Here is a 23277-nt window from a genome sequence, read left to right as displayed (position 1 = left end):
TTGTTGTCAACACAATTCCGGTACGCGCTTTGAACACCACATATAGTGAACCCAAACAGCTTTATCCTTCGTCATGGACAGTTTCGAGTACTTCAAAGTCAAATACATTTGCGAGGTAATGGCCAAAATACACGCATAAACTTCGTTTCGTCAAACATCTTTTCGCGAATAAGACAAAGTGTGTGTATTTTTTTTTTAAAAAAAATAAATAGTGTTCATGATTCGTAATTCATAAAAAATAGTGATAAAACAAAACTTTGAAATTATGATTTTCATTAAAGAACAAACTCCGCGATTTGTCAGTTTAAATATTTTGCCAGGCAAAAATTTTGCGAGAATGTCATTAAACCGCGAATATTTTCCCCAAAGTATAAACAAAAACGCAACAATTTTAATAATATAAATAAAATTCATTTTTTATTCCATAAATTTACAGAAAATAACCCGCTATAAAATATTTTCCCGATTTATCGCCGGGATATTGTGTGACCACGGCCTGCCGATGGTGTCGATGTAGGCGTCGTCATTTGTGTCGGATTAAAAAACATCGGCATCTAAACAACAAACACGACGCTGTTATAAATTCTTTTGTTCTCGAAAAACAATAGCCATAAGGTGATTTATTTTTATAAGCATACAGAATATCTAGGCTTCTGAGATTCCTTAAAATTTCAGCATATAATAAAGCATATTTTGATCAAGATCAACGAATAATAAGCGTACTCATAGAAAAGATGCTGGGCTCAAAATACACTTGCTTATAAAAGAAGGTCTGCGTTGTTTAAAACTACGGTAAACAAAAATTTGTATATAATAATAACTTACAGTACTTCCGTTTGTATTTCCTTTCGATGCAGAAGCTGAAATTAAGAATTTAAATTTAAAACATATTTTAACTATTTAATTATTTTATTATTATCTTCACGAGTGTCTGACGATGTGAAAACACAAAATACTTTGTTTCGTACAATGGATTTATACATTTTTTGGTTACATAAAGGAACATATCAAACTTGATGAAAAAGTTCACATTTTGGGGGGATTTAGGAACATTCTACTTACAAGGCGCTAAATTAGCCATCGGATCAAGCACTGGTGCCATAGGAGTTCTTTTGGTAGCAGAACCCATCACATTAATATAACGATTTGCACCTAAAACAATTTTTTTTTAAAAAAAGCATCGTAAAGTAAAATTTTTTGCGAATGATTTTAGATTGCACATATAAAGTAAATTTTCTCAAATACACAACAAGGAACTTAATAGTTCGATTTCCACAGGAAAATCGAAGTACAAGGAATTAAAAAAAAAAAAAAAAAAAAAATAAGGAGGCAAATAAGGAGGTAGGGAATTCTTGCTGCATATATATATTGAAAGAATGCAGGGTAAATGAACTAATGAACTACATGCTGCCGTACCTCTCCGACCGCTACCACCTTGCGCTCTCATTGAAAATTTACTCGGTGGTCCAGCTGGCTTCTTCTCCTCTTCACCTTCGTCAGTCTTATTATCCGGTTGACGGCGAACGTTGCGACGTTGACGCGACGGAGTTTGTTGTTGAGTTTCTGCAGATGATGTTGGAAGAGGGTTTGCTGGCATTGTTGGTATGACGTTTTGCATGGGTGCTGCCGGGGCTGGTTCTGGATGACGTGGGTCCATATCTGGTATTAATGGTGAAGCAGTATTTGGCATCGGAGGTCGCTGCATACCTACTGGACCAGAGACAGGTTTCGAAGCACTTCCAGGAGGTCCAGTTGGCAAACCAATATTTCCAGTGGGCGGGGGAGGCAAAGGTGCCGCCTTCGTGTCCTCCTCGTCCGCATTTTTATCGACCCAACGTTTTAACTCTTTATCATACACCAACTAAAAATATCATCCGTTTGTAAGAGGAAGGAAATCAAAAAATACAGAAAAATAACGAACAAAAAGTATACCGATTTGTCCTTGTCGTCTGGTAGATGAACTTCTTTGCTGAAAAACTTTGAAAATATCCCTCCAAACAAACCCTAAGTAGAGACGGAGAACAACCATTTATATGTTAGTACGCAAACATCGATAAACTGTATATAATTTGAACAAATACGCACGCACGCATGCGCATGCAACGATAATAACAATACTTTAGTATTTCAAAGATTATTTCTTACTTTCGAGTTTTTTGCTTCAGCCGGTTTCGGTGCCGGTCCCTTTGCTTTCGGTTTGGTTTCCTTAATATCTGCCGCCTTTTTCTAAAAATTAAAAAAGTGCAATTACATAACCTTGAACCCCTACAATCTTGGACATGTTTTGCACATGATCGTTACTACTCCGTAGGCTCTTTTTGTCTTGTATGAAAACAAATTATACTTTAACTGCAAAAAAATTCGCAAATGTCGCGAATTCTGGCCAAATTCGCCTAAATTTATACCGCTCAAATTTAAAAGGCATGCTTACAGTTTCAATTTTTATGCTCTAAAAATACAAAAATACATTTTGAGGTTCAGTCCTTGAAAATTTGAAGGTTATTTTTTGGTTTTTCGCAAAGTTAATGTTCCGTAATTTCAGTATAGCATGGATCCGCTAAATCTCATGTTCGCAAAATGCGAAAATTTCACAAATTCGTAAATGTTTATAATTTTTTTGCACTTAAAGTATAATTATTTATTGGTCTATCTTTTAGCCTTCTTTCCATTATATGTTTGGTATGATAGTGTAAAGGGATGACTATCACGTCTACCTTAGTGAAACCACCGAAAAGATCTTCTTCTTCGTCCTCCTGGCCATGTGTATCATTTTGTGTAGAGGGTTGGTAATTATCTAAAAAAAGATTCACGAGAAAATTAGTTAATTTAAACAAAATTTCCTGGTCAAACTTGCGGACTTGCAATGTGTAATGCTGTTTTTAGCCAGGTCAGGGTGGAAAAGGGAAAAAAAAGATCAGTAAAAAAAATTTGACACTAATTATGTCCACGGTTGTAGGTAATCACAGCAAAATTCTCTGAATTTCCTCCACTAATTTATGTTCAGGATTAATTATGAAATTCTCTGACTTTTCCTAGTTTTCTAAATTGCAGGTCAACCTAATGCAAAAAAAGCAATGCGAATGTTATTATTCAGAGCAATGTATGTTCTATACAACAACGGAACTAAGAGTATAGCATATGAAAAGAGGAAAGTTTCAATGTTTTTTATTAGTTAACCTTGTGGATCTTTAGCCGCTGTTTGATCCCAAGAATAATCTGGTTGGCCTGAAGAATAATCGGGTTGTCTAGGATAGCCTGTTTGTTCATAGTCTTGTGCACCCGAAGAATAATCCGTCTGATTTGGATAATCTGACTGAGCTGAATAATCTTGATTTGGAGAATAATAATTCATTTGTCCATTTGAATAAGTCGGTTGTTCAGCACCGTAATCTTGCTGTTCGTTGGAGTAACCTTGTTCTGCAGAATATTCAGGTTGAGAAGAATGTTCGTTACCGTAATAATCCTGCTGAGTAGAAGGGAATTTACCTTCTGTATTCTGTTCGTATTGTTCATTATTATAAGTATGAGTATTATCATCATATGTTGAAATGTTTTCCTGTGACGGGCGGTCATATTGTCCGTCACTATCCGAAACAACATGGCCTTCACTGTGAGTATTTGGTTGAAAGTACTCAACTTTCCCACTATCCACGTGATCGGGATAAAAGTTGTTCTCGTCCTGCGCAGGTGGTTGTTGTGTAAACTCGTAACCATCTCGTGACGATGATATCTCGTTTGATGATGACTGTTCTGTGGAATAATCAGGTGATTTAGTACTATTTTCTTCGCTGTAGTCAGCGAAGGAGGGTGTGTTTTTTACGTTGGTGTGATCATGTGGACCTGGAGAAACCTAAATTAACAAACATGTTTAACTTTTTGATTAGTTGGTCTTAACTTGGTTACAGCGTATATGTTAAGCACGTCTACTTTCAATTTATTCCCCTACAGGGTACGGAACAATTCAACATAATTCTAAAAATAAAGACAAAAGCATCAGCCAAAAACGTTCATCCATTGAACAACTATAAAAGATAACTAATGTCGCCGCGACAGACGCATAGAAAGGCCAAAAGCATGTCACGAATGTTGAGATGCTCAAGCTGTAGCAAACCTGCAACAATAGTAAAACAAAAAAGACATTGTAATAAACCAAGTTATCACTCACATATTTCTCACAGTACTCTTGCAATCCATTCAACCAAGATGGCGTTTCTTTATCCTCAAATCGTTCAGCCTCTTGAAGAAGGATTCTGTCTGAAAACTGAAACCGAAAAAACAGACCATTTTATTTATCATCAGATACACCCGACATCTTAATAATGTACAAAAGTAAGAAAAATACATGAAGCAATAGTTGCAACACTGATGCACACACTCACCTTAATAATCTTTCGAACAAACGCTGGTTCATATGCAGAAAACGTTTGATCACTATTTATTATTTGACTGATTGATTCAAGATAAGCTAAGGCCTAAAAAGGAATCAACTCATATATTAAAATAAATATAAATGGAGAAAATTGAGACAATTCATACTGCAAAAAGATCTTCATACCTGGGAAGGATACCCATATTCAAGTAACTTCAACGCGTATTCACACTTATAAGTCTAAAATGTGACAAAAGGTACTATCAACATTAGGTTTTATAACTAGTGTTTCAAGTCCTTTTATTATGTCAGACATAATGCTTATATAAAACAGAATTACTTTTACCTGGAAACTAGGTACAGCGAAGGATTTCTCGTGCAAGGTACAAGCATATTGATAAATCTAAGAAGAAAAAATTTATGCGTTATGAAAAGAAAATCAAAAATACTTTTTGAAACTTATTAACTGACCAGAAAATAGTTTACACTAATTTTCGTTAAGCGAAGTAAGAGAGTTCAGAGCCAATGTGAGAGAGCAAGTAAAACTTTAGCAGATAACATCATGCATAAAGCTAGCAGTTTTAATTATTATACAAACACGTATCAACAGCAGCTTCGCCTTCCTCAACCTATTTCATAATAATGGTAGATTGCTACACTATCTTACCTCAGTCAACTGTATGTTAAGATCTTGAGCCCAAACACTAGCTGATTTATCTGTATAAGGCCTGTGAAAAGAAAATGTAATATTCTCATGCCTAATAAACAATTTAGGGAAGACTGAGATAAGCTATTTGACTATTTAAAACTGGCGATGCTTTAATATAAAGCAATTCACCCAAAGCAAACAAAGCCTAAAGAATCTGCTGTCAGAGAAAAGAATTGACATTCGTTTTAATCAAGTTTTGGAAACTATATACAGTATCACACAGTCTATGATTTCTAACTTGTCAAGACTTGTTCAAAAACGTTTACAATATTTTTGCTAAGAAAATGCTTTAAATAAATTTTAACGACATACTTATGTTCTAAACCAATAAGTACAATGCGTTCATCTTTACACGTGTGGTTGCCGAACTGTACTTTAGCGATTAAGTAACACAAATGTGCTGCTGCCACTAAACCATAATCTCCTAAGATACAAATAAAAATATAAGTAATCCAGATTTCCGAATCCTTAAAAGAAGTAAGCTTAGTAGGATCACTGAACCAAAAAGCAAGAGTCTCAAATTTTCCTTGTTGAACTGAGAATGAAATGCAATTTGAACACCTGCCACAGGTTTTTTTTATACCTTTAACCTCTTCCAGCCTAACTAACACATTTTTCACGCATAAAAAACAACGGCAAAGGAATTTTCTTTGACTGTCTTTCCACTGCAAAAAAAACAACAGTCGTTTACTTACTTAATGAGTCACCGAATGCAATGATTTTCTCCTTGTCCATCTCTGGACAGCCAGTTGGATGTGAAATTATCATGCAGAGATTTTGAACCCATGTTTCAGGGTTGGCACGTTTCTAAGTAAAAAAGTATTAATGTTAAAAAACGTGCTTTATTCATGTATCTTTAATGGCACCAGGGTGTCAACTTATTATCAAATCCTTATTTTCCCGATTTCTTAGGATATTTTCGTAAAATATTTCACTTATTGGAACCTCCGAGTACCCTAAAAGCGAAAATGTATATACAATTATATCTTTTAAGAACAGCCCAAAATTTAACCGTTGCCAAAAATGTAAATAGTTCTGGTCAGCCATTTAACCCTAAAAATAATGATATTATCTTTTATATAAAAGAAATTGCTGATAATTCTGACTTTTTCATAATGTCTTAACAATATTTTTTAATTTCCTTGCAATTTCTGACAGAGTGGGCACCCTGGGCAAGCAAATAAACAAAAGAAAAGTCACCTTGATGTAACCCGTGTTTTTGCTCTGCATATGACCATAGAATGTTTTCATGGGATCAGTTTTATTCATGCTCCGCATAAATCTATGTGAATAATTTAAAAAATGTTAAACAATGCTAAACAAGGCTGGGTTTACATGAGATAATTCACACAAATTAATACCTGTCTTGAACATGATGCAAAACCTTTTCACCTAGGGCTGCTGCAAGCATAAATGCATGTCCCCACATACCAGAATGGATTGCAATTTCCAGACCATCTTTTGCTCGACCGGTTGATAAATACATATAAAAATCCTCCACGTTTTCTTGTTCTAAATTCTGAGGAGGATGTGCCAACATGGAAAGTTGCTTGGATTCCTTCCCTTGCATGTCAACTGAGGGTAGCAAACTTATTAGTAGTTCCGCCACATCTGATCCATCAAATGTCTAAAGTTGAAACAACACTGGACTCTTACTAACTGTTGGAATGCAATAAGAAGAATGACTTTACAAGATGGCGACAAAATCATTCCTAATTTGATCTTCTTGAACAAGACACTATAACTGTATGTGTGTTTGTACTGCAGAATACAAAGCTTACAGTATAAAGTGAAGATCAACATTGCAAGTTCACTGAGGACTTTGTATTTTATATCACTGTATTGTTAACTCAAATTGTATAAGCAGTCAGTCCTAGATTGTCTAGGGTTTAAAGTAATCAATATGTATTTATATTAAACATTTGTAACTACTACTTTTATATCTAATATACATCCTAATACAATAAAAGTTTGACACAAGACGCGCACCAATGCAAAAGAACAGAATTTGAAAAGCCCGTACAATATAATTTTAAGACACTTAATTTGCGACATTTTTCAAATCACCCGTTGCATATAGCAGCAGAGTAATAAAACAATGTACAAAAAAACATCAGACATATTTAAAGAACTTACGCCATTTTGTTTGATTAATAAGTTTACAAATTCCCATAAGGCAACATGTGCAAACAATTCCTTTGGATCTGAGTAAAGTTTTGGTAAATATACATTTATTGTTTCAGTGATGAAATTTTTGACCGATTTCTTGTTACTTTCTCCACTAGAATTATCAAAATTGTATTTTAAAGATGAAATATAAACAATGATAAGAAATTGACAATATATGTGGAAAAAAATATAGTTTTACCGAACAAGTGGACCAGGAAACCTTTTCAGCATACTAATATCCACAGCATTCTGGAAATAAGATATTTTTAAAGATTAATATTGAATTATATATATTTTTTTTTTTGTTTTTACTGTAAATATGTGCTTTTTATTTTTTTAAAGGATAGCAATGTAAAAACCGTCAACATGAAATTTATTATGAAAAACAAAAGAAAATACCGAAGAGAATCATTAAATAATAGAAAAAACAAACTATTTTAAGAGTGAAAAAGCATATATTTGCTTTCTTCCTTGCTTAAAAATTAAAGCACCACTGCTTTTTTTAATTGTGGTCAGTAAGGATATGCTAATTTAGGTCATCTATTTTTTAAAAAATGATTGCAAAACAAAAAACCTCAAGCATTATGTTGTCGACAGACGCAATCTCTCCGTCCAGTGGTTGTTTTGCCGCCACAATATTTAACAAACCACCCGTGGTTGAGAATCTGGCTTTAACATGTGGTCTTGTGAAAGACAATGGTGTGGAACGCTCAATTATTTTCTCCTCTGGAGTTTCTGAAAATAAAAAAAAGTTTTATTGTATGGCATTTTTTGTGTGCCCTTTAACTAATCTATTTTAAAATCAATCAAAATACTACCTGCTCTGTTTGCGAATGACATCTCACTTGTCAAATCCTCCAATTCGCTGAATGTTTGCTCTTCTGCACCAGAACTTCTTCTTTCAATTACAGACCCAGGCCTGCTATCACCATATGCTGAGCTTGCTGCACTGGAATGTACTGAATAGTGGTCATAATTAGAATAACCTGACCAATCACCATACTGTGAATAATCATGCATGTAAGGTGACATGTATGGTTGATTATAGTAACCAGCATACCACATTTGTTGTTGATATTGCCAATACATTTGACTTTGCATATCCATTTGTGCATACTGTGGATCATAAGGCTGTTGAGCAGGGTATTGTTGATTATTGTATGGCATTGCACCAGGGAAAGGTTGCTGACCATAAGGTGGCATATGATGACCTTGCTCAGCATAATAATTTGGTTGAGGAGGCATTTGGTAGCCAGAAGGATTATAGGAATTGTTTTTATCCACTTCTTCATGATTGGATGCTGGAACAGCTGTTGCAACTCCTTCATTGGTTGGAAGAACTGTTGAAGCTCCTTGATTGGTAGGTGGAAAATTCGTTGGGATTGCTTGATTAGCAGGTGGGAAATTCGAAGCAGCTCCTTGAGTTGTTGGTGGAAAATTTGAAGCAGCCTGATATGTTGATGGAAAATTTGGAGCAGCTCCGTGACTAGTTGGTGGAACAGCAGTTGCAACTCCTTGATTAGCAAGTGGAAAATTTGGAGCAGCTTCGTGACTAGTTGGTTGAACTGGTGTTGCAACTTCTTGATTAGTAGGTGGAAAATTTGGAGCAGCTTCGTGACTAGTTGGTGGAACAGCAGTTGCAACTCCTTCATAAGCAAGTGGAAAATTTGGAGCAGCTTCGTGACTAGTTGGTTGAACTGGTGTTGCAACTTCTTGATTAGTAGGTGGAAAATTTGGAGCAGCTCCGTGACTAGTTGGTGGAACAGCAGTTGCAACTCCTTGATTAGTAAGTAAAAAATTTGGAGCAGCTCCGTGACTAGTTGCTGGAACAGTAATTGGAACTCCTTCATTGGTTTGTGTAAAATGTGTTGGAACTGCTTGATTGGTTGGTGGAAATTTTGTTGAAACTGCTTCATTGGTTGGTGGAAAATTTGTTGGAACTACTTGATTAATAGGTGGGAAATTCGTAGCAGCTCCTTGACTTGTTGGTGGAAAATTTGGAGCAGCCTGACTTGTTGGTGGAAAATTAAGTGCAGTGCCTTGATTGGTTGCAGCTCCTTGATTGGTTGACAGAACAGTTGTTGCAGCTCCTTGATTGGTTGACAGAACAGTTGTTGCAGCTCCTTGATTGGTTGACAGAACAGTTGTTGCAGCTCCTTTACTGGTTGGTGAAATAGTTGTGGTTTCTTGTGAATACACTGGTGTCTGGTATGTAGGTTGTGGTAGTTTAGCAGCAGGATGGTTATCATTTTGCAGATCATAGTATACAGGTGGTTGAACACCTGTTGTTTGATTTGAATTATCATCAGAATTTTGTTGTATCATGTTGGGTTGAACTTGATTTCTAGAAACCGCTTGTGTTACTATATGCTCTTGTGAAATTAATTTCTGAGCTTGTTGTTGGATTGAAGCAGTTTGAGAATCAAGTACTTCGTTATTAAAAATATGTTGGTGAGGCTGGTGTGTCAGTGGATTAGTAAGCGGGTTAATATGTTGATTATTACTAACATTCACAGGATGGGTTATTGGTGGCACAGCTTCTTTTAAATGAACATGGTCTGTTTGAAAATGTACAGGTGTTGGATTTATTTCATGCATTTGCCCCTCTGTTGTTTGATCAGTAAAAGTATTATCTGGCATGTGATGATCGATATGTGTTTGTGTCACATTTGTCAAATGTGTATGAGTATATTGTTCCTTGTTATGAAGCTGTTGTGTAGTTGAATTGGTTGTCGAAGTCAGATCACTTGTCAATGTTGGTTGAGAAATTTCAGAAGCTATGCTTTGGTTGACTCCTGGGTCAGGTGACACGTGCTTGAAATCTCTTGAATGAACAGAGTTATCATGTGGTTCTTTCAAAGTAGGTTTAACAGTTTGGTGACTTTGCTGGTTTTCTCCCGGCTGGAAGTTATTATCTGCAAATGAATCCTGAGAACGAGTATGTTGGTTGAAAAAATTTGCTACTTGTGGCTGATTAGAATTTGAAAGTTTTGAAGCCACATGCAATGAACCATCCAGAGTTTCAAAATTTTGATCTTTGGAAATGGAATTCGTGTTTGACTGAGGTGGAAGAAATGGGGTATCTGGTGAGATTCGATTTTCTTGCTGTGAAGAGGGATAAACACTTGCATCAGCAGCTGTATTGCTTTCCATTCCTAATTGCAAATTAAAAGGATCTGGTGTGATTTGTTTGAAATTGTCACCACTGGAACCAGCTTGTCGAGCTTGATCAAAAAGCATAGCAGCCTTCTCCTGTAACAATCTTGTATTATTCACAGTTGCTTGAGATTCAGGTGATAATGGAACAGGTGGATTATCATAATAAGTTGTATTATTTTGTTGTGTCCATGCTTCTTGCTGAAGATAATTATTAGCAGCATTGTCATTTGCATGTGGAGAATCAACACTTGTTGTTGATGGAGTTCCACTGGCATATTGGAAAGCATGATTATGTACAGTGTTACCTTTATTTATAAAACGTCCTGTGTTTTGTTGACTGTTTTGCTCTCTTGTAAAGTCAACGTCTTGGTTGTATTCCACTTTGCAACCTGACGAAGCATATTCACTTTCATAGGCTGTGTTGTCTGGTTGTAAATATTGAGTTGCTGGGGCATTGGAATCTGGCTGTTGGAAATGTTGTGTTTCTTGATTGTAATCGACATTGTGATTCGATGCATTATAACTCGCAGTAATAGCTTCGGAGCTATCTGGCTGCAAAAACTGATTAAAAATCTTTTCAGTGTTAGTATTTGGAAGAAGATCTTGTGTTTTATGATTGTGGCTAATATCGTGACTAGATGGTACATAGTCAGCAATGACATTTTCATTTGAATGCAACGTACTGTCTGACAACACATAGTCATTATTTGCAGGATTGTAATCAACATCATGAGTTGGAGAAACATTCTCCTGATAATGCGTATTGCTGTATTGAACCGATTCCACATTGTACATATCATGTGATGGTGTTGAGGAAGGTTCGTCATTATAACTGACATTTTCATCTGATGCTGCTAGGTGAACATTATTTGGATCTTGTGTTGGAACATATTGGGCACTCTCAGTGATTTCAAAACTGCTTACATCCATTGATGCTGAAGAAGTCGAGGATGGCATGCCGACCTTTTCATAGGTTGATGAAGCTACTGAAACATTTTGGATGATTTCCAGTGGTGATGAGGTGCTAGATCCTTCAGGTGATTGTAATGGATAGTTTATACCCTCAATTACTTGATATGGACTTAACCTACATTCACTTTCAGATGACTTTTGAGTTATCATTCCAAATGAACTACCACTTGATGTGTCTTCCATGGCTTGAGTAGATTGTGAAATAACATCATTAGTTTGAGGAATGACTTGTTGTTGTTGTTGTGGTATTGAACCTTTTAAAAAAATTAAAGTGAAATAGTTTAGCGAAATAAATAATTATTTTCATCTTCATATATTTATATAAAGATGATTTCTCACTTGGTAACAATGTCACTGTCACTCCATCTGGTTGTTCAGATAGATCAGAACACAATGATGGTGTTTGAGATGAAATTTCATCAATTAAACTTGAAAGATCTCCTGGCCTTTCTGTTTTCTTCATTCTTGCCTTCTTGGCTCGTTCGCGAACTAAAATAAAACACAACATAAAGTCTGTCCTTTGATTTACTACAGAGCATTTTAGACATGGAATGACATGAGTAAATTCTTACTTAACTTTCGCTCTTCCTTGCTCTTTGGCTTCTGCACTACGTTTAGTGGACTGTTATCATTTTCAAAACATTTCAAAAGTTCCTGCTGTTCTCTTTCTTTAGCAATCTTTTCCCAACTTTGTTTCTGTTGTTCCAAAATCTGGTCACGTTTGGCCTTGACTCTTTCTAAACTCTTTTCACGGTTGGCAACCTTTAATGCATTCTCCTCTACAGCTTTTTGTATCTTCTCTTGGCTGATTTCAGTTGGCTGGTATTGTGAAAATTCTATAAAAAATTAAATTTCCCTTTTATAAAATTAAACATAATATCAATATTTTTAAAGAGCTGACTATTTTAAAATAAAATAACTAACAAATTAATAACTGAACTAAACTTAGAACTGGTGCACATTATCTTCTATACATATTTCTATAGCAAAACTCACTACTTACTCTTCCCAACAGGATTAAACTTTAAATTTCTTCTGCAATTCTCAGGGTCATCATCTGGATCCTTACTGTTTAATGCACTCAATGTAGCCAGATCAATCATGTCAACCTCAACACTTTGCTTTCTGTCAACTTCACTAACATAATCTAACAAGTTTATGAAAAATATGAAGCAAAATATGAAGCATCAAAGGAACACTTTGTATAAACTAATCTTTAAGGTGCACCACATTTTATTGTAGCAACAACTATTATTTTATTCTGACCACTGCCCTATATCATTGTTTTTAACTTTATGTTTTAATAAAAGAGAGTTAACTGTTTAAATATAATAGGTAGGAACAATATTAAAGAAACTACTAGTATCCAACTCAAGATAACAAAGTTATTACCACAAAAAAAAATTAGTCTTAGACTTGTGTAAGATAAATTAATATATGAAAACATTTTTGTGTTAAACTGCTGGGTGATTTGCCACATGACTATACTTACACTTTACTTTGACAAGTTGGAAAACAATCTGGATTTCATTGTTCAGGTAAATTATAAATGTAGTATGCAAAAGTAAAAGCAAATATTAAATGCCAATCTATAAACTATGCTAATATCCCTGGATTTTTACTGGCTAAACTTCTAACAATTTCGTTTCAATTGATTGTTTAACAATAAAGAAACTAATAACCTACATATCATGTTATCTTTTTTTTCTAAAACCTTTCTCAGAATTAAATACAATTTTAATTAATAAATAATAGAAATCTACCTTGAGGCTGCGAGATTGATAAAACTTCTGGAGCAGGTGACTGTACAGGAGCTGAGATGGGTGGTTTCATATGATGTGAGTTTTCTGGTTGCACAGGAGCCGTGATGGGTGATTGCATATAATGTGAGTTAGGTGGCTGCATATGATGTGAGATGGGTGGTTGAGGAGGAGCGGAGACAGGTGGCTGTAGTGAAGGCGCTAATGTTGATGGTTCAAATGATGCAGAAATAAAGCCAGTATTATCTTGCGTTGGAGCACCAAAATATGAATTAGAGGTCTGTTGCATTGGAGATGCAGCTCCAAACAATGTGCCAGCCGTCTGGTACACCTTTGGATTGCGCCCTCTTCTACTTGTTGATCGAAATGGATTTGCCTGTGAAATTAAAGTTTGTAACTTTATACAGTTCCATGAAATAGAAATGTATACCAATTCAACATTTGCTATTTGACTGCTCAAAATAAAGATAAATAGAATGGTACTTACAGTGCTAGAGTTTTCTAATGAAGGTGGACCTGATCGGTTTATCATTGGTGGGGGTGCAGTAACTTGCGGTGGCAAGGAAATTGGACCAGATTGTGCCTGAGATGTTGCATCATTAACAAATGAGTCAAAAGGATATTGATTCATCATATTGACAGGTGAATTTTGACCAAATCCAGAATTGAATAGGTTTGCTGATGAAGCAGGTGGGGGTTCTAAAATAATGTATCAGAGTTTAGGCCTCACTCACCTTAAAACAACTACAAACAAACTGAAAGAGTTTAGAACATTACATTTTTGAAATAAAAAAGGATCCTTTATCAGGTCTCTTGAAAATATACACTGTCTGCTGGTAGATAGGTTTTGTGGGTATAGAATAAATTTGAAATTTAGCATCTCCAAATGAGTTGAACAAGCCTTTGTTTAAAGTTCTGTCATTAAGCGGATCCTCATCTTGGGGACGCATATCATTTAAGGAATTTCACATTGAAAAATTTTCCTTGATGGGAGCCGGGTGTAATCCAAAAATGTAAGATAAGGGTCGCTAAATTCCAAATAGGAATTTCATCAAAGCGGTCTTAGGTAATATTTAAATCTTATTCCTTAACAACTTGTATACAATGGGCTATACATCCCATATTTTGTAGTAATATAATTAGCTTCGCTCATAAACTGCGAAATTTGGGATAAATTTCAATTGGGTAATAACCGTTTAACAGCTACTGAGAACGCTGTATTACAACCTATTATGCATATTAGCATGTCTTAACATAACTTGGGTGTGCAGTCAACATACTCCATCTGGAACTTAGAAGATTGATTTATTTCTGACTAGGTCTGTGTTACAAATCACATAAATATAGCTTCCAAAAATTTGGAGTCGATTTGGAAATCCAGGAGTTATATCACAATACAAGGCCCAGGGGCCCAGGATTTAATAATGGTGTCCAAATGTAAACAAAGACATGAGAAGATAGGTGATAAATCTATTATAATAGTCTCTTCTTTTTAGGACTTTTTATATGCCTCTCACTACCGAGAACGTCTAACTTGTCCTGCCACAAAAGAAAATTAAAGATGGTATATACCTTAACTCTGAAATTGCATATATGACAAGTAAAGCTATAGAACTGCTCTTAAAACTTAAGGGCCAAATAACCTAGAAACGAGGTGGTAAGGGTTATTAATTATGTGTTATTAATGTTCGATATATTTTCATCGAGTTTCATTGTTGCATGTGTCGTTTATATACCCCAACTCTTCCACACAAATCAAAAGGCAAAATAATGAAGATTGTAAGCAGTAGACCAGCTATTCTAAACTTTATTTTCAAGTTGAGGCATCTTTTGATCTTGAAATTAAAAAATATATAGTTTTTATGTAATTTAGATTTAGAACATATATCAGGAAAAAGATGGCATAAGTCACAGTCAGGGGCTGATCCAGGAATTTATTTTGGGCGTCGATAGCACCGCAGATAAAAAACTTTTAGGGCAACAAAAGTACATGGGTTTAGCATATCGTTTTCTTTTTTAGTATAGAATATAGTTTCTTCATGAAAATATATCTTCTCTGTGATTGAAGATATATATAAATATAATATGAGATATAAAATATCTAGAAAATAAGAAATAATGTAATTCTCAAGCATCATGTCCCCAAAATCGGTATGCTGATGTCCAAATTGTCTTGGATCAGCCCTTGACAGTAAAACATTTTTAACTAGACTTTGTTTACCTAAAGTCTGAATTTTATATGGTGCAGTAGCTTAGTGGTTATAACCCTTGCACTTTGTGCGTAAGACTGGGGTTAGATTCCCCTTGGCGGCAATTTAATATGGGTGAGTAAGTGTTACCATATCCTCGGGTTAACCCAAGGCATGTGAGAAAAATTGCAGAGATGGCACATACTGTGTGAGCAGTTGGATGTTGCAGGGAGTTACCTGGTAGAGCGAGGACCATAATTGGGTCTGCGTAGCTCAAAATGATAATGAAATACTCTAGGACTTTCACTCTAAGTCATTGGCCTCTCCTGGGAATAATAGCCAGGGTATATCCCTCGATATTTGTGAGGCTAGCCATGATAATAAATAATATCAGGATTATCACAACAGTTTGAAAGTCACAATCGACAACGTGCTTAGCTCTCGTCGACAACGTGCTTAGCTCTCGTCTCGTCGGACGTATCTAAAATGCTCCGGTCTTGGTGCGCTAAGTCGAAGAAAAAAAGAAGAAGACTAAAGCTTGAAGAGCTCCTGCTTTGACAGCTAAGTCCTTTTTGATTTTTAAATATTATACTGCCTTCTTTAATTCATTTAATATCTTTTCATTTCTTTAATTTGTTGTTTTGTTAGTTTTTAAATTATTGTTTTTGTTAATAAATTGTTTTTATCCCAGTCAGTTTATTTTATCCATCTATCATCTAATATGGTAGCTTTGCTGAGTTGTGGGTTCCTGCTGTTTCCTGCTGCTTCTGTGTAACATTGTAAGGAAATGGGCTTCCTCAGATCCTTCAAACATAGTTTTGGAAGAGCACATAACCGTAGAATAATCTCCCTACGACTTAAATATAACTTTACTCAGATAGGAAACCCCACATTTACGCTAAAACTGATTTTTGTGTTCGTTGTATCTTTGAGCAATACAAAACCTTCGTTCAAAAGTAGCTCACTCAACAACAACGAAACCCAGGTCCTGTTAAGTATCCCTGTTCTTCATGCTTAAAACCTGTGGCAAAAACACACAAAGCACTTTCTTGTGACGAGTGTGGATTATTGGCTCATAAAAAGTGTGAGCATATTTCTGATAAAAATATCAACAATTTATGAAGACTCCTGAAGATAAAATGTTTTTCGTTTGTAGTCCCTGTCTTTCTCGTAATTTGCCCTTTGCTAATGAGGAGTCATTTGGTGACGAAATTCCGGACAACATCAATATTACTATTGATGAAAACTTTGATTTTGAGGCAATCAGAAATAGGAAGAGGTTAAAAATGGGCCATCTCAACATTAATGGTCTGTCATCCAAACTAGACTATGTTAAACTTCTGCTACATCAAACAAAACTTGATGTATTCTCCATCTGTGAAACCAAAATAAAAAAGCTTTTGACACTGTTGATCATAAAATTTTGTTGAAAAAACTGTGGCATCAGAGATGTTGACTTTGACTGGTTCGAGTCCTACTTAACAGGCCGAATACAGCTGACTCTCGTAAACGACACAGGATCAGATCTGCTTCATGAAGACGCTTTTGGGGTGCCACAGGGATCTGTGTTGGGGCCCTGCTCTTTCTTTTGTATATTGATGACTTAAAATCTGTCATCAATTCAAACTACCACCATCTATATGCAGATGATACAATAATTATTTTGTCTCATAAAAACTTGGATACCCTTGTCTCCCAGGTCAAGTTAAAACTTTCGCAAGTCGACCTCTGGCTGAATAATAACAAAATGACAATTAATACGGACAAAACTGACACAATCCTTTTTGACAACCACAGCGAGTTAAAAAAAGTGGAGAACAAAACTATCAACTATATGGGTATTCCTTTGAAGAGAAGCAAAAAAGTTAAATATCTTGGGGTAACATTTGATCAAAAAATGCAATGGGAAAAGCACATTAATGACATAAATAGAAAAATACTAATTAATTGCATCCTGTTTAACACCTCACACAAAAAACCTTTTAATTAATGCACTTGTCATGCCATATTTCAACTACTGCTCCTCGGCATGGGCTTGTGCCACCCAAGGTAGATTGGAAAAGCTAGAAAAACGATTAAAATGTGTCTGTACCTTTCTTGGGAAAGAGAGGGAATATTCAATGAATAATTTACTCATCAAAAACGATGCCATATTAGTTCAAAGTCATGAATTACATTGCTCCTGATTATATGCGCTCAAAATTCCTTTTGACAAAAAACTGTCATAATCATCAAACAAGAGGAGCTTCAAAAAACAGGTTCACACTTCCCTTGGTCAACACGGAATTTGGCAAAAAAGCCTTCCCATTTAGAGCTGAAAAAGTGTGGAATAATCTTCCAGACCAAGTGACCTGTGATGGAAGTCTGCTTTCGTTTAAGACTTCCATCTCTAATGTATTTGGCAAATTCTAATGGAGATCACTTTTTAACTTTTTAATTTTTGTTTTTTATTCTTTTTCTTTTCAATTTTCACAGATTATAAATGTTACTATGTTTGATTGAACTGAGGAAGTCTAAGGTTTATCATTTTTTGTTTCTTTTTTGTTCTAGTGGCCCCCAGTGGAAACAATCCACTAACAATAAGTTTTTGTGATTTTCTGGGCTAGCCACTTTTAAATATTTATTATTATTATTATTATTATTATTATTATTATTATTATTATTATTATTATTATTATTATTATTATTATTATTATTATTATTATTATTATTATTATTATTATTATTACAATCAAGGGGAATCGAGGAGATTCGAGGAGAAATTCAGTAAAATTCGAGGACAATTTCGAAAATAAGCGAGGAGTATCGAGGAGTTTTTTAAATTCTGTCTTTTATAACACAACAGTATCTTCATATACAGTATAATATAAACCTTATACAAATAAACAAAAAACGCTCATCCATAGTTCTTATACCAGTGCTCAATATTTAAACCCCAGGGAAGTTAGTGATTTAAAAAAGGCAAACACAATATCTACAATATCTACATAATATTAAACCTATGATGATGGGAATTAGAAATATCTTTTATCAAAAATGAAAGAAATGGAAAATAACAAGGAATGCTTATTTTATGGCTGATCAATTTGAACTTATACTCGTCAACTTTAGCCTCTTTCTCTTATCATAAAAATATTTTGCGCACTTTGAAAAAAAATTCGAGGAGATTTCGAGGAGGAAATCATTGATTTTCAAGTTTTTCAAGGAGATTCGAGGATGAAAATTAAAAGCAGGAGATTCGAGGAGCTGTGGGAACCCTGAAAATAGATCATCTATTTATGTCAACAAAACTTTATTTCTGTAAATAAGTGTCTCTGGCGCTGAACATTAAACAGTCAGGGATAACCGCAAATTAGGCTATCACGCCAAATTAGGCTAGTAGCTTAGTTAGGAGATTTTTCATAGACTAATTAGGCGAGTATCTCCTATTTAGGCAATTTGCTATCTTCTTTTATGATTATCTCGAAAACCACGTTTGGTCGCACCATCTTCTTTCAGAGCTTTGTTGCTCATTACATCATCTTTGTTCGAGCAAAATTTTTTATAGCTTGCTTCACGGGACTAAAAATTATACGTTAAAAGTCTTTGGATCGGCTAATTAGACGAGAAATAGTCTATTTAGGCTATGCGCCACCATGTTGAAAATATGCGCACGGGAAATTTAGCCTTTTTTTCAGAAGCAACCGTGGCCGTAAAACAAGGAAGCCGTAACACAGCGCATGCGTTCTTAATCAAAACAAACTAAATGCTATATCTTCTGACAGCGCAAATAATAAAGAAAAATATATTTGGACCATCAAAAGGGGGTTCTATAGAATGTTTTTAGCTAATAAAATCATTGCGATTATGCAACAGAACAGCAATAGGCAGCAAAAACCATGTTGATAGCCTAATTAGGAGAGATAAATCGCCTAAATAGGCTATCGTAGACTAATTAGACTATTATAGCCTAATTTGCGGTTATCCCTGACTGTTAAACAAGCTTGCAAGCAAAGAAAGCATCATTATTTCCCAATATCATGGCACTTCACATTATTTGCTTGTGGGATCTATTCAATAAAAGTTTGTGGAATACCTAGCTAAGCTAGCTAGCTAGCTAGCTATAGTTTGCTTGTTGATCCTAACAAGAAGGAAGTAGCTAAGTGTGAAGTTGTGGATGTCGGTATTTTCTGCAATGGGTAGTTACAAACTAACCAGCTGAAAATACTTTAAACGTCTTAATAATCTTTTTAAATTTAGCAATATCTTACCTCTGCCAACATTGTTAGGAAATCCAGAGTGATACATATCACAGATATTTTTGTTTGTTTATTAGTTTTATTTTCATTTATGTGACTAAAATTCGAAAACAGTTATTAAATACAAAACTTTTTAAAAGCACCAAGTCAAGTGGCTTCTGCATATGAATCCAGAAAAAATATACATATAACTAGCTAGCTAAATAACGAATGCTATTTTCTTCCTTTCATCAGTGTCTTAAAGCACAGCTTTGGTCTACCATTTTTAAGAAAGCGATGTTTACAAAAGTGAAATTATTAGCGGGGGTGCAGTCCTATTTTTTATGCTTGTATTTGTTATTAAAAAAATTGAAAATTACAATTTAAGTAATGCAATAGTAAGCATAGTGTTTCATTCTTAATGTGAAATTATAATTAGAAGAATCTTAGCTAATGCAAGTTATTCTAATTTAATTATTTTAATTTTATACCCCCTGGTTTTATATATAAAGGGCCAGTGGCCACGTCGATTCGAATTGCGAAAATTCGGAGCGCCCGGGGAACAAACCGTCCCCCATAGGCAGACTTAATAATATGATTTGGTGGTTTCCAGGATACATCAAACATTAACTAAGCAATTTAAGTTGGAAAAAGGGAATCAGTAAAGTTCAGTCTTATTTTATTCTCATCATGATATAATCATGAAGGTTAAATAAAGTTCGTTGAACTTAATAAATAAGATAATGTTGTCGGTGTTAAAAAAATAATAAAAAAAAATGATAAAATACAATCTTGTTCCCGGAGCTTTCTGAATATGCGTATAGGCGCAGCCACATATGAGAACAAAAGAGAAAGCTGTGTACATAGAGATTAAAGGAACAGACGGGACGGGAGGGGATGGTAGGTGGGACGCATGTGGCAAAAACAGGATATAGAAAATAATGCGTCAGGACAAAAAGGAGACTGGATAAGTTATGATAATGATCCGCCATAGTCCTCTTACAACGGAAAATAAAGAAGATTGTGTGAAACATTTGTAACTTAATTTCGCTAATTCAATTTATTTCTGTCATTCGCGAAACCCGAATAAGTTTTACACGTTACAAAAATTCGCAAAATCGCAAAGATTTTCCAACAAAATTTTAAAGTAAATTGAAATCGCTGTCGTGTCGAGCCATTTTGGGTGATTTGTTTTTTTTGTTGCAATGTCTTTTGGAGTGATTGGGTTTCATTGGTGGCTGATTGGGGATTATAGTGGTGCTTCGGGTTGACTGGGAGTTATTACACCGTTTAGTATTATCCCAGACAAAACCATAAATTTTGTTTTTTTATCTAGGAAGATGGGTTTTATATAATAATTTGCGTGGTACTTGATGTAAAAGGTGCAAGAGAAAAAAAATATTATGGCAGCTACGGAACATAACAACATATAGAACACATTTTCACTGTGTAAATTGGCAACTCGCACCTTTAAAAGCAAATGGAAGTATTGCCAAGGAGGCTCTTTCACTAGGAAAAACTTTTTTCAAGGCAGAGTTCCTGTTTACTTAAAATGCATTCTCGCTGCAGAGGCGCAATATTTCCCCATAGGGAGCACACAGCCATCATCCTGCTTTCCACACAAACAACCATACTTTTGATGTACAGAGGAACTTTATAAAATAGACATTAACAGAAAAAAAATAATGCATATTGGAAAGGTTTTGCTTTGGAGAAGTTTAATCGAAAAGTTTAGAAAAGTTAATGCCGATCGACTTCAAGCTTGACAGGCCTTCTGTTGTCTACAGCAGGGGCATAAAAAATCAGTAAAGACGTTACATCGCATGCAATGTTACAAAGGTGTTAAAAAAATAAAGTACAGTGGACTCTCTATAACTCGAACAACCGTGGAGAATCGGAAATCGTTCGAGTTATAGAGAGTCTATAATTATTTGTGAAACGTCAGTCTTCTGTTGTTGTTGCATTCTGTTGCTTACATTTTATAGTGATAATCATCAAGTGAAGCTCAATAACTCAGTGAAAAGAAAAGAAATCGACTACTTCAGGGTCAACACTCTTTTTTTCAATGGAAATTGTAGGGTAGGAGACCTGAAAAATTATTTACAGCTTTGCAGCAAAAATATCAAGTAAAATCGTTTGGAGGTGGAATTTGTGCAAATTTGACAGATTAAGTCTTCTAAAAGCAATTCAAATTGTGTATTATAAAGCAGGATAATTTTTTTTATTTGTTAAAAATTATGTTAATAAAAATTCCTTTAGAAATTCTTACGGAAAAATCGAACAGTCTGTCCCCAATTTAAGCATTCTCTCCCCCAGAGTTCTTTGGAATAAACGTCGAGGTTTTCAGGGACAAGAATGCAATTTTGTGCACTGTAATTAACTAAAAAAAGATAAAAGTTGAAGAAATAATAATGTAAACTTTTGAATCCATACCTTGTTTGTCGTCATCACAGCTTATCGGTAATGTTGTATCTTTGATAAACCACAAAATGATTTTTTTCATTTTACCATACAGCTTAATTCTAAGAAGTAAAAATAACAGGTTAGAGTTAACATTTAATATCAAAGAAAAACCGGATAGAGATCTAGGGCAGCAAGAAAATCTTTCAAAAACATAATTCGTTTTAAATTTCTGCGCTAAGAGTTGATGCGGTGATGTGATAATTACAATATATGTTTAGAAGCGCCGTCCTCAAAAAAGCACTGAATGTTGTTGATAGATAAATGTTCATTTTTTACATGGCTAGCTTGACAATTACCAGAAAACTCCCTTCAATATCTAACGGCCAACATAGTGCGCTTTTCTTGAAGCAGCTGTCACTTAGCTAAACGGCACATATAACGTTTACACCTAAACTCACTTTATTTTTCTTTCTCCATTCTTTTAAAGAAATCTGCGTAATATATATTCTTTTTTTTTATTTTTCATATCTTTGTCTTTATGTCTTCAACCTCTATGAGGCTATAAGAGACTGAAATTTTTTCTTTGGTTGACGCGTATTTATACTTTTTAAAACATCATTTGACGTAATTAACTTTTAAGTCATATTTTACGTAAATTAAACTTTAAAACATTTGACGTCCTTTAACTTTTCTCCCATAGTTTATCGCTTTATGCAAATATTAAAAAAAAAACATTTCTGTAGTGAGCGTTCTTTGACACCATTTCCCCCATTTATTTTCGATATGTTGATTTTAACATTCGGTATATTTGTAAACATTCGAATTTTTACAGCTTTAAAACATTCGAATCTGCGCACATAAAAATAGTTTACATACAAAAACCAAAATGTTTATTATTCACTGCTTTTTCTATGATAAAAGGTATTTTTCTTCAAATTTACAAACCATTGTCAATTTGATTTGACAAATATGCCGGAGAATACATGGTTAACTCAGTGAATTTTGAGGAATTCTGACTCTGCTTGAAAATTTTTGAGATTTCCCCCAACGTGGAATGTCAATAGAAAAGTGGATAGTATTTGCTACACGGGATGAACAATTTTTGAGACATTTAATACAAGATCATCAACACATACAAAATAGATTCGAAAATTGAGTCACAACGCAGAAGATTTAAACATCGTTCGGATTTTTAAAGTGAAAAACAATTAAAACACGCTAAAGTCCTTTTGGGTAATGACCTTTCAAAAGCAAATGGAGAATATTTATCGCATTTCATCAAAAGAAGTTAAGTAAGAAGTGTAAAATGCTCATTCTTACTTCATGCGAA

At 34.6% G+C, this 23277-nt stretch overlaps 1 protein-coding gene across 3 annotated transcripts; it reads right to left on the bottom strand.

The window, feature by feature from the left end:
• Positions 1–389: 389 nt before the first annotated feature.
• On the bottom strand, positions 390–22663 carry LOC130612627 (uncharacterized). Of its 3 annotated transcripts, XM_057433968.1 has the most exons (28): positions 22406–22663; positions 21978–22066; positions 13626–13837; positions 13142–13514; positions 12382–12525; positions 11951–12214; positions 11718–11867; positions 8066–11632; positions 7822–7982; positions 7447–7496; positions 7215–7359; positions 6440–6705; positions 6279–6360; positions 5774–5885; positions 5391–5502; positions 5037–5097; positions 4716–4772; positions 4556–4609; positions 4380–4472; positions 4166–4261; positions 3178–3850; positions 2715–2794; positions 2146–2226; positions 1933–2004; positions 1417–1861; positions 1063–1152; positions 826–860; positions 390–554 (listed from the first exon to the last, which is right to left on the bottom strand). In XM_057433968.1, exons 2-28 carry the CDS (start codon positions 22045–22047, stop codon positions 468–470), a joined length of 7632 nt encoding a protein of 2543 aa, XP_057289951.1. In that variant the 5' UTR covers positions 22048–22066; positions 22406–22663; the 3' UTR covers positions 390–467. The 3 variants fall into 3 exon arrangements, with proteins under 3 accessions (XP_057289951.1, XP_057289953.1, XP_057289952.1); XM_057433970.1 differs by lacking the exon at positions 12382–12525 and having other exon boundaries at positions 22406–22661; XM_057433969.1 differs by lacking the exons at positions 21978–22066; positions 22406–22663 and adding an exon at positions 19578–19772.
• Between the last annotated feature and the right edge of the window lie 614 nt (positions 22664–23277).

Source organism: Hydractinia symbiolongicarpus, chromosome 10, assembly GCF_029227915.1.
Source record: "Hydractinia symbiolongicarpus strain clone_291-10 chromosome 10, HSymV2.1, whole genome shotgun sequence".
NCBI classification, from domain to species: Eukaryota; Metazoa; Cnidaria; class Hydrozoa; order Anthoathecata; family Hydractiniidae; genus Hydractinia; species Hydractinia symbiolongicarpus.
Note: the sequence above shows the minus strand (reverse complement) of the source record. Positions and strands in the feature narration are given on the sequence as shown.